The sequence below is a fragment of the Rhipicephalus microplus genome, unplaced genomic scaffold (genome assembly GCF_043290135.1).
Source record: "Rhipicephalus microplus isolate Deutch F79 unplaced genomic scaffold, USDA_Rmic scaffold_474, whole genome shotgun sequence".
Lineage (NCBI taxonomy): Eukaryota > Metazoa > Arthropoda > Arachnida > Ixodida > Ixodidae > Rhipicephalus > Rhipicephalus microplus.
Genome location: NW_027465037.1, coordinates 2,720 through 14,448, shown reverse-complemented (window position 1 = coordinate 14,448; position 11,729 = coordinate 2,720). Strand labels below are relative to the sequence as shown.

The following is an 11,729-nucleotide window of genomic DNA, read 5'->3' as shown; positions in this document are numbered from 1 at the left end:
TCGTTCTGACAATGTCGAGTTCTATCATTTTTTTTTCGACCGCTGTAAAATACTGATACGTCAGTGCCTTCGACAGGCTTTAGAAACTAAGCCTTAGAAATTTAAACACACGGGAGTTATTACACTTTGCCTTCGAGAGAGAGAAAGAGAGAGAAACGGCCCTATTTATCCTACTTTAAAGAACAAGGGCGGCGAGAAGGCGAAGGATCCTAGTCGCTGTAGGCTTCCTCTATCACCTCAAGCCATCTCAGGATAGCCTCCTGAGTTGCGGGCTAGTACCTGCGCATGTCACCCTCTCACAGCTCCCAACTACTTCATCGTCACTGCTTTACACTTACTCGGTGTAAAGAAGTGGTTTTGACACTGCCAAATGATGTGGTTAAGATCCGCTTTTTTGAAGAGAGAGAGAGAGAGAGAGAACTAGGTAATACTAAAATGAAAATACAGGGAGGTTATCAAGCAGAACCTGAAATTCGGCCACTGTTAACAGGTGTAGAACCAAGGTGTTCATCAGCCAAAAAGAGAGAGAGGGAGGAATCAATAGGAAAGGCCGGAAGATAGAGCAAGCTTTGGCTCGGTTAGCTAACCCTCATGGTGGCTGGAGGAAAGAAAGAATAATAAGTAAAATCAAGAAAAAAGAACAACAGTAACACGAAGAATAATTGAACTGTTAGTGCGAACACACACAACTCGAACTCGCGCTTATCGTTCATTGACATTCGTGTAGTCATGCATCTCGCCTTCATGCAGCTCAGTAGGACTTACGTGGCATTGGGTGAGCATGACTCACTTTTTTTTGCGCATGCTCGGCCAACATAGGTTTCCGTGCACACAGTGGGCTTTCTATATCGAGTACTATGCCCTCACATAAAACGATGTATTCTTATAAAGCTTATGCTGTGAGTGTGACCCTCTTTTTCTTTATGTCTCACTATGGGAGAAACACCGTTTGTCCCAGTGCAAACGAGAACATAAATCTAATTAAGTTTTAACAATTACTGCCTCAACTGCCTTCGTGCAAGGTTCAACGACATCGGCATCTTTTCTCTCGGCATTTAATTGCCGGAACGAAAGTGCGCGGGACGACAACGTCCATTTCTGCGTTGCGTGCAGCGACAACACGGAGGCGTACTCTGCGTCAAAGAGGCGGCACGCGCGTCACACTCGGAGAAAAACGACAAGCTGACTCAACTCGGACGGGTCGATGCCCGACGCTCTTTCTCGGAAAAGACGACGACGAAGCAACAAAAGCGTTTGCGCGGTGCGATATATAGAACAAGAAAAATCAGTGCGATGTTGGCTATGGGACTCCCACAATACTTCATGTTTATACATCCTGCAAAGGCATTATTCAAATACCGCCATTCTCACTTGAACACATACACTCTTCGTTCATTTTCCAAACGTCAGGAAGTGCCCAAGCTCGAATCTACAAGTATGAATGCTTATTATCTCGATCATGCTTCTTTCTACCACCATTATATGTACATGGCACGCTGCGAAATGAGAAAGTTGTCATCCACTCAAAAGCAGCTCGCAGCTACAAAGGAAGCTTATCGCGCAGATCTCAATGCGTAGCAGAAGGAGGAAAAGCAAATATCTGTATCAAAGCCGTAACTAGGTCGTGAGGTCTTCTAGTCAGGAGGGTTGCGGTGAATGGCTGGCCAGGTCCACAACATCGCTATTGGGTAAACGTTTGAGTGGGAAGACTGAAGTGGCCTTATATAACGAAAGCCCGAAAGGCACCTCCCGTATGCCTTTGAGTCATGCAGTGAAATGTACGTTTGTATGTACAATATACTTGTTGTACATGGTCTATCAACTCTCTTCAGCAGTGATCGCATGTGTGAACTCACGCTTGCGGCTTCTCTCTCTCTCTCTCTCTCTCTCTCTCTCTCTCTCTCTCTCTCTCTCTCTCTCTCTCTCTCTCTCTCTTCCTTTCTCTCTATTTCCGTCTTTAATATTTTTTGCCTCTCTCTTTAGCCCTGACGTCTGTTAGCAAACTATTTTCTTTGTTGTAGTGGTTGAACTCCCTGTCCTTGAATTTCTAAGAATTTAAGACACTTGCGCATTGAGCATCAATCAAATTAAACATCTATAAAAAGGCAAGATATTTTTTAACATGCTGTCCACTGATAATCAGCGCACTTTGTCGGCCGATTAATATGAGCCCCTAAAGTGCCTACGTGACCACCTTTAACTTTTGTGTAGTGCCACCACTGCATACGCGCCAGCCGATTGACTGACAATCTTCTTAATTTTTTTCTCTCTCTCTCTCTTTCTCTTCACTTTCCTTTCTCTCTCATCTTTATGCCCCTTCCCATTCCCCCAGCGTAGGGTAGCAAACCGAACATGTGCCTGGTTAACCTCCCTGCCTTCCCTCTTGTTGTTTAACTCTCCCCTCCTAAAGTGAACTTTGATATAGTACCTCCAACGCATTTACAAGAAAAAATATAAATTAAAAATGGTGATGAGATATCCGGCTGGGATATATACTCAAGGAATTACTATCCAGCTATTAAACGAAGGAGGGAAGGAAAATAAAGGGAAAAGAACGGCAGGGAGGTTAACCAGCCTAAAGGCAGCCAGTTTGCTACCCTGCGCATGGGAGAGGGATGGGGGAGATGAAAGATAGTGAGCAGAGAGGGAAGAGAGAAACACAGCACATTCGGCAGCACACGCACGCACACTCAGTCATAGTCCAGTTAAACGAAAATTACTATTAAACGAACTTCGACAACCCTCAGTTCAATGTGGCGTCTTTAAGACACAGCAACGTTTTTTATAAAAGCCCGCTTTGATGTCCATGTAGGCGACTGCGCCAGAATCCGATTTTCTGTGAGTGGGCGGTTCTCCCACTGCCCTATCACGCCTGACATATATCCAACACTGTATGAATCGCCATGCATGTTCACTTTATTTGCTTTCATTTATGTTATCGCATGACATGAATTTCTCTTCAGCAGTTTAATCTGTGTTTTTGTAACAATGTATTCGCTACGCCTAGAGACATCCAGGCTACAAGGCAAATAAAAGGGTATGCTTTAAGCGGCAACAAAGGGTCTGAATTACAGAATAATATGCACCAAAAACAAAAAACTCAAATGTTCCCGCATTGATTCGTCTACGATTACCCAAAGTCTAAAGCGTGGTTTTCCTCATTTTCGTCTTCTTCTCCTTCTTCTCATTTGATTTATTTGTCTGCTGCCGCTTACTTCTCGAAAACTTTCGGCCTCTGACGTTGTTCAAGCCTTCTGCGCCTTCCCTAGTTTTTCAATGGCCTCCGGGATCAGCCCCCCTTTGTCCATGCGATGTTGGAATGTGACGACGTCATCGTGGGATTGAGGTCACGTGATGATGACGTCATATCACGCTGAATTCTTGCGTTTGATGAGGAATCTAAGGATTTGTCTAAATACTGGCGGCAACGCGGCCGCGAACAACGAAACGCGGCACGAGCCTTTTGAACCACCAGCTTCTTGACAAACAATGAAGCTCTACGGTACTGCAACGTATTTGAGCACGCGCGAAAAAGCATCTCGTGCTCCTTCTGCTTCAGTCCCACCCTATAGCCTGCCGCTGCTCCTCGCGGTATATGAGAGAGTTCTGTGTGCCCCGGGTAGAGTGGCACCGCGGGAAACCCACGTTTTGCACGCCGGGAAGTTAGTAGAATTGGTTTTATTATTATTTTCTCGCTGGAGAGCTTTGTTAGTTATGGATGATGCTTAGAAACCTGCTGGTTCTTGTGCTCTAGGAAAACTTTCTCAAACTGTCACCCACAAGTCACCTTCAGTAATAAGGCTTTCGCGGTTTGTGTTTTTCAGGGAAGTCTCGAAATTGTTTATTTTAGGCGGCGCACTCATAAAGGAAAGAATGAGACTAATTAAATTCATAAGGTATTTGCATTTTGTGAGTGTTACAAACTTTCCTAAATTTTAAACTAATAAATAAATATTTATTGCAGATAATTTTCTACCACTGGTGTCGTATAATGTGTTGCTGAAGCTAAACGCTTTTGATATCATTGAGAAGATGACATGCTAACTGAAAAGCCAAGTTCGTATCGCCATTTAGTTGCAACGAAAACAGCATATGTATTTCGCATAATTATTGCCTGCTTCCACAATATGAGAAAGCGCTGGCGAACTCTCTTCGCTGAGTTCCTTCCTTTCACTAAAGAAATGTAAGAGATTGGTCAGTTGTATAAAAGGAAGGAGAAAACCGGAGACGAAAAAAAAAATGCAGGGGCGTTAACTAATCTAGAAGGATGGGTATGCTACCCTACTCTGTGAAAAGGAATGGAGGAGCTTTAAAGATAGACATAAAGAGAGTGTGAGGGCGCGCAGGCAAGAACTCAGGCACCTCACATTTGTGTGCCCGGAACAGCTTATGGCTCTGCCATAGTAGAATTAGGCGTTCTTAAGCATTCACAGTTTATTCCGAACTCATTAGTCTAGAACCGCCGGTGCGAGTGTGATATATTCAAGAATCTTAGTACTTCCCTCGTCACCTTCAACGTTGCTCACCTCTCAGTGTGACGTTCCAAAATGGTTTCTGCTGTCAACGGTCTGTGGTCCACGCGAGCTAGAGCAATCACGAGGGACCTTCTCTGCGTGTTGTAGCGAGGACAGTCACACAACGCGTGCTGACATATCTCCTCGCTACCACAGTTGTCACAGAAAGGGTTGTCAGCCACTCCAAGTTGAAAAGAGAATGACATCGTAAAAGCCGCTCTCAGCTATGAACGATAAGGCTGAGTAGGCCAGCAGAGCAGTAGGTTTCGTGTAGACCAGCAGGTGTCTGAAGACGTAACGTGTTCTATGAATGGTGGTGCTACTCGTGGAGTCCACTTGCTGTATTACAAGCAGAGAATATCTTGTGCGCCCACTCGAAGTTAGATAGCAGCGTCAGCAAGGGTTAAGGCGGAAATATCTCTTGGCTACGCTACTGAGCGCCAGTCCTTGGTTGGTCTATTGCCTTTAGCCGGTCTCCTTGAGGAGCTGATCCAGCAGCGCTGTTGGCATGGACATAACCTATCCCACCGCATTGATTCGGCAGGAGTTTTCAAAATCTATTGGTCTGCCTTCGTTACAAGAGGATGATTTTCTCAGAATTTTGCTGCACCAATCTCTTAGGTATATATAATAATGCAGCGTAGACAGTTGGTCTGATTACTGGCTAGCCTCTGTCTCCTTCTATTTTTTCTAGTTTCTTTTCTTCTCCTGCTGTTTCTAGCTTAATTTTTTTCGCGAATATTCTCACAGGGCTCAGCACTGAAAAGCGCTCCTGCTGGTGCGCATAAGCTGAAACAACTTTACACGAGCCCAGGTTTAGAAGCTGTTCCCTTCCTCGTGGTTCCTGAACCATTCGGTAGTCTAAAGTAAATGCTTGGTCCTTCTTACTAGCGCATCAAAATTATGTGCATAAGGAATTGAGAGCGGGATCACTGAAGTCTCATCTCTTTGCTGTGCATGGTCTCACAGCCATCCCCGACAATGCCTGCCCTTGCCTAGGCACTAAACCTATCGCTCAACGTCGTCCTTTGCAGGTTCCAAACCTTGCCTATGAACTATGCAGTTCGAGTGCCCTCTCGACACACATTCGCTACACTTATGCGAGGCTTTAACCCCACGCTGTACTTTCCCGGGTGTCCGTCGCGTTACGTTGATGGGGTCGGAAACCTCGCTCCAGGCTGGCGTGAGCGGGATTCGAGTAAGGCACTCCTTTTCATTGATGGATTGTTCCGGGCCCGAAACTAGCACTTGCGAGTACAAGAGCCACTGCGGTTCCAGCTGGGGTTCTCCCCGCGTTGTCTCCGCGGCTTCGCCGGACCAGCCGGCATTTGCATGTTAAGTGCTATTTTAGATTCAGATCCGAGCTCCCTTTGTTTTCGCGTCTCTGTTTTGCTTGCTTCTATAACGCCATCGGAACGCTAGTGGACACGCATGCCTCTGACCCTGTGCGCCAAACTGCGTTGTACTGCCGCTGCGGTATAATTCTCAGCTTCGTGCATGTATTTATCCTAATTGAGATGGCTCAGTCTATGGGTTTGAAATGAAGTGCGATTTCTTTAAAATTTCGCAACATTTCGTGAGCTTTGAATAAATATTTGCGTGGTACAGAATAAAAAAGGGAAGGTAAATTGTTTTTGGATAACCAAGGTTTCGTTTCATCATCATCAAACCTTCTCTCTCTTCACTTTTCCACCCCTTCTCCTCTTCCTAACGCTGAGTAACACGCCTTAAAATTCATTCAGTCTGACCTCTAAGCTTTTAGGTATTTCATTATAAGTATATCTTTTTTTTTCTCTATCTCTGTTTTTTTTTTTGCTCTCTCTCTCTCTCTCTCTCTCTCGCTTCAAACGTTACTCTGATGTTACACTGTTTTGCTGTTCTGCAGCTTAGTTCTTTTTTTTTTGATCAGTCGAAGTGAATTGAAGCTGCACTCATCAGGACAGTGAAACTACTGAGCGAATTTGCAGAAGATGCGCGAAGAAAAGCGGGAAACGAGGCATAATTTTTATTTTCACTGCTAAATGGCATGCACATACCACGAACTTCTTATATCAGCTTCCAGGCATGCATTTTCATCATACTATGCTCTGCCTCTTCTTGAATTTCGTTTAACCACCTTCTTCGTCCCTTCGTGCTCTTCCTTTCTAAACAGTCTGTCTTCATTGGTGAACATTCTCAGCTTGGAGCGGCCTACAAGCTGATGTCTGGGTGCTGTTTCCGCTCCTGTTTCATCGTTGTTGCTATTCTCGACTTCGCGAACGTTCGTGATGCAGCCCTGAATATTCGGCATTGTCGGTAATCTGTTGCTTCTAGTTATTGACATTCGTGGCGTCAGGTGTTCGATTTAAACAGAAAGAATATTTGTGGAAAGGCAATTGAAGTCTGTGTGCTTTCAACGTTTTTTTTATTGCTAGAGGAATCGAAAATAAGTGGTCTCGAAAAGACACCAGCATTATTAAAAAAAGCTTATTATTCTTTATCTTTCTATTTCCCTTTCCAATTTGCCAGCGTAGGGTAGCCAACCGGACATGTTTAACGTTCACCTCTCTGCCTTCTCTTTTTCGTTTCCCTCTTTTCTTCCTCCTTTCCTTTATCAACAGCGCAGAGGAACAGGCGCGTCCTACTCAAGCCCCTCGAAATCTTCAACTCTCACAATTTCTCGAAAGGAATGTTCGGACGCAAGAACGTGCAGACGCGTTTGTCATTTCCGTTTCGGACGCCGATTTTGTTGGCCACTAGAGTCACGTGATGCGGCGCATAGTCGCAGCGCCCGCCAGAAAGGGAGTCGGCATCTTACGACGCCGTTGATTTATTGTTACTGCCAACGATTGCGCCGCCAGCTACGTTACGCTTAAAGCTTCATGAGAAACCGAAGAGGAAACAAAAGGCGTCGGGGAGATTCCAGACGTACCGGGCTCCGTCTCCGGGGGAGCGTTCAGACGCACGCTCGTCCATGGACGACGCCCACACCTAAGGCGACCGGCGTGCTCGTAAATCAACGTGCTCCTCGCATTTTTGGCCCGTGCGTGACAAAAAAAAACTGCTCGCATTTCTGCTCTGCGAAGGTGAGATTTCCGATGCTACGTCTGGGCTCGCGTTTTGGTGCCTAATATTTATCACGACCGCGCGTCAGTTTTCTCTTCTTTCAGCTCACTCTCCCGTTCACCCTGCGGACACAAGACGTGCACCCACCGTTTCAAAATGGCGCAGCCTGCCTTTCTGTGTAGCTCGAGTATGCCTTGCGAGCGATTGTGAGGGCTTTGTGCTTAGCTCTCAGTTTGGCATTCGCCTTCCTGCGTTCTAGACAGGGACGACCCAGATTCGGGCTTCAAAGGCACTCGAGAAATAAAGTTTAGATCTCTGCGTGCGAAATTTGGTATTTTGACGTAGAGATTTTTTTGTACACTTTGAGGTTATTGTTCGCCACGACAAGCCTTAAAGTTCGGAAGGAAGAGCTCGAGCACCCCATTCTCGCGAATGCGCCGGCTTCGCAACTGCTGTGCAGTTTTGTCTGCATGTTTTCATTACTGGTTCTATAATCGTCACATGATTTGACTGCGCTTTCTTACATGCGGGTCATACCATGCATCGTCATTGTCGTGTGAAGTAGTGTGCTACGCATATCGCTAGGCAAACATATCCTGGGTTTTCGAAATGGTGATGCAAATATTTAAGTAGAATTGTAAATGTGTATGCCAATTCTAAATGTCGTGACTAACCTCGAATATATGTAAGACAAAGAAAATTTCAATATGAAACGCGATACAAACACTTTAGGAGTAAGTACAACGTGATTTGTTTAACGAAAACGAAATATCTCAGAAAGGAGTCTGTTCACAAGGGTTAAACAGAATTATTCAGTCAGTCAACCATTCAATCCATCAACCAATCAGTTAATCAGTCGGTCGGTCGGTCGGTCGGTCGGTTTAGGCGTAATCGATGCACCCATTTTATCTACATAAAAACTCAATTCGTGTTACCTTTGCAGGTGCTCTCAGCATACGGTTTGAGCGTGTGGACGTCCCCGGAGCGGTCATCAGCGGTGAACCTGTCCTGCTGCTGTGCGAGTACAATCTGGAAGGCGCCGAACTGTACTCAGTCAAGTGGTACAAGAACAACGTCGAGTTCTACAGGTACTTGCCTAGCGACGCACCACCAGGCCAGAAGTACGACCTCGTTGGGCTCTACGTAAACGTGAGTACATGCCAAATGTCGGCGGCATATGCTTTTTGTCACCCCGAAGCCGAAGATACGTTAGAACATGAGCTCCCTGGCTGCGAAAAATTGAAAGGGATTTTTTATGCACTCATCAAAGACGCCAATGTCTCACCGTCGATGTCCAGCGCCAACGTCTTACCGTAATTTCCTTCTCACTCTCACTCGATATATTGTGCATTGTTGCTGCCCCGGCACCTATCGAAGCCTTTACACACCTAAAGTAGATTTGCACTGCGTGTAAGATCGGAGGCATTGTAAGCGTTCTGCACCTACCTTGTTTTGCATGGACTCCATGATCGGTCTGCCTTTGACCAAGCGAAGATGTCACGTGTCGATGTCATCATGTGATGTTACGTCATGGTACCTCACAGGGACGCCACGTGGACGTCATAATGACAACTAAAATTTCAGTCGTTTCCGCCACCGAGCACAGCAGACGCTGTCCCTACCCGCTCACCACCCTACCTCCTTCATGAAGCCAGCACGAATGGACGGATAGACGAACGCACGAATGCGTGGACGGATCGGCGTACGCCAGACGAACGCAGGTACGGACGCACGGACGGACGCATAGATGGACGGATGCGTGCACGGACGCATGGACGGGCAGATGCATGGACAGTCACATGGACGGACGCACGAACAGACGGACGCAAGAACGAACGGATGGACAGAAGCGCAGACTGACTGATGGACTCTTCGCCCCACTCATCATCATTCAGTCCGAGGATAAGCTGTGTTTCTTTTAAGGAGCTTCGCTCATTGGTTGTATTCGTAAGTCGAAAAACTCTTGTTTTAGCTGTATCTCTTTGCTTAAACTGCGATCTGTTGTAGCGTTGTATCTGAACGGATGGACGGAAGCGCGGACGGACTGAAGCCCTCTTCGCCCCCCTCATCATCATTCAGTCCATGGATATGCTGTGATTTTTTTAAGGAGCTTCGCTCATCGGTTGTATTCGTAAGTAAAAAAAAACTGCTAGTTTTTGTTTTAGCTGTATCTCTTTGCTTAAACTGCGATCTGTTGAACATACGCGCAATCACCGAAATCATGTAGCGTTATTGTGATGTTGTGATGTGCTGTTTCTGGAAATGATGTCCTGCTGACACTCAGTTGGAAGTTAGCGGCAGTTTGGTGTTCCATGTATGTGATTGTTTTGCTTTAGGCTACTTTTTTTTCTTCAGAAATCATGAACCAACTAGCCCAAGAAGACGTTTTGTCGTGGAATTTGTACATGTGCTGTACACCGACTTGGACCAACCTCTTGAACTCTCTTGCAGCTGTCCAAGTCCAACATAACCGAGTGTACCTGGACCGCACAGACCTTAACAGCGAAGGCACCTATGGCTGCGAAGTGTCCACCGAGGGACCGGAGTTCCGTACAATCATCTTTGAGAAGGACCTCAACATATACGGTGAGATTACGTTCTCTCAAACAAGCCTCCAAAATAATTGTGTGTTCTGGCATCAGGCTTACGTTAGAAACGGACTCCCTTTACTAATGTGACTGAGTCTTCAGGTTGACGAACTGATGCTCCAAAGTTAGAAAAACGAGAACTACCGAGATTATAGCACTCTTACAAAGTCATATACATTGAAAAAAGGCAAGAGTTCAGCGACAAGTGAACTGAACAAGCCATTTTCACAGGGCCCCGAACGTCTTCTGTCACTTAGCACCGTCGTTATGAAGCTCACGCCGGCCCCTTTCTTTATTGTTATAGCCAATCACAGCCCCCGCCAAGACGCCAGCCAATAAAACAACACTGTCGCGGATGGGATGTTGCTGACTCCCATTTAGCAAAGTTCTGGCTGTCACTAGCACTCACATTTGGTCAGGCTGTGATGGGTGGAGACGGGCAAGTTCTTCCTCCTCTCCCCAGGCCGACTTATATCAAAACTCAACGTACAGTCTCGGCCACGTCTGTGTAGAGCATAGGAGCAGCCTGTTTTCGCTCTGCACCGCAAAACCTTGAAGCAGTGTCAGGTTGTTACATTCTCAGCCTGACAACTAGGCCAGGCAATCTTCTGTTACATCACTTCAGGTCCCGAAACTCCCTCAAGGTTTCGACCCGCAGAGCAAAAACTGCCTTCTCGCGCACTCTGCACCAGGTATTTCATTTAGGTATGTTACGTATTTCATATATATAATATATATATATATATATATATATATATATATATATATATATATATATATATATATATATATATATATATATATATATTGCCACAGGCATGGAACGAGGTTTAGCCATGCCAATGCGAGTATGTGCCATGGTGTGAAAGAAGAAGAGGACGGTTGGTGTGTGCTCGTGCTCTAACGTTCGGTTCGGCTCGACGTCCAGTGCTGCTCCTGTGAACAGACGTTGTTGTCGTTCTGTGATCACGTGACATTTTCTGGTGGAGGTGCTGGGTAGTGTTGTATGCACTGCAATCAGCAGCAAGGTCCCGACACTAGCCGCGACTTGGAAGAACCAGCTGGCCTACGGCGTAGCAGGCGACAACTAGGCCTACCTCCTGAATTCGGACCATTTCCTCAACTCGGCAGTACTATGGCTAGTGCGGGAACGCAAACCCAAGAAACATCAACGCTGCCTCCTCCATGGTTCTTCAACGTCCCGCGTACTCCGAAGCCGTTCCACGGTGACCCTTATGAGGACGTCGACGACTGGCTCGACGACTACAACCGTTGCGGCAGCGTCAACGAGTGGAACGAGCAGCGAAAGCTTCGGTACGTCTACTTTTATCTCGAGGACTCTGCGCGCACTTGGTTCGAAAACCATGAAGCCACTATGACAACCTGGCCAGAGTTTTGCAACCAGTTGCGAAATACTTTCCGAAGCTCTGACCGAAAGGAGCAAGCGGAACGGCTCCTCAATTCCCGAAACCAGCGTCCGAACGAGAGTGTTGCCATGTTCGTTGAGGACATGACGCGGCTGTTCAGGCGAGCCGACTCTTCTATGACGGAAGAAAAGAAGGTGCGCCTCCTAATGCGGGGA

At 46.3% G+C, this 11,729-nt stretch overlaps 1 protein-coding gene across 1 annotated transcript; it reads left to right on the top strand.

Annotated features, from left to right (window-relative positions):
* Nucleotides 1-729: 729 nt before the first annotated feature.
* LOC142794669 (uncharacterized) lies at nt 730-10,145 on the top strand (the record flags this gene model as incomplete). Its single annotated transcript, XM_075885926.1, has 3 exons — nt 730-775; nt 8,503-8,718; nt 10,020-10,145. Coding segments are annotated over exons 1-3 (388 nt in total), but the record flags the coding sequence as incomplete, so codon positions are not given.
* Between the last annotated feature and the right edge of the window lie 1,584 nt (nt 10,146-11,729).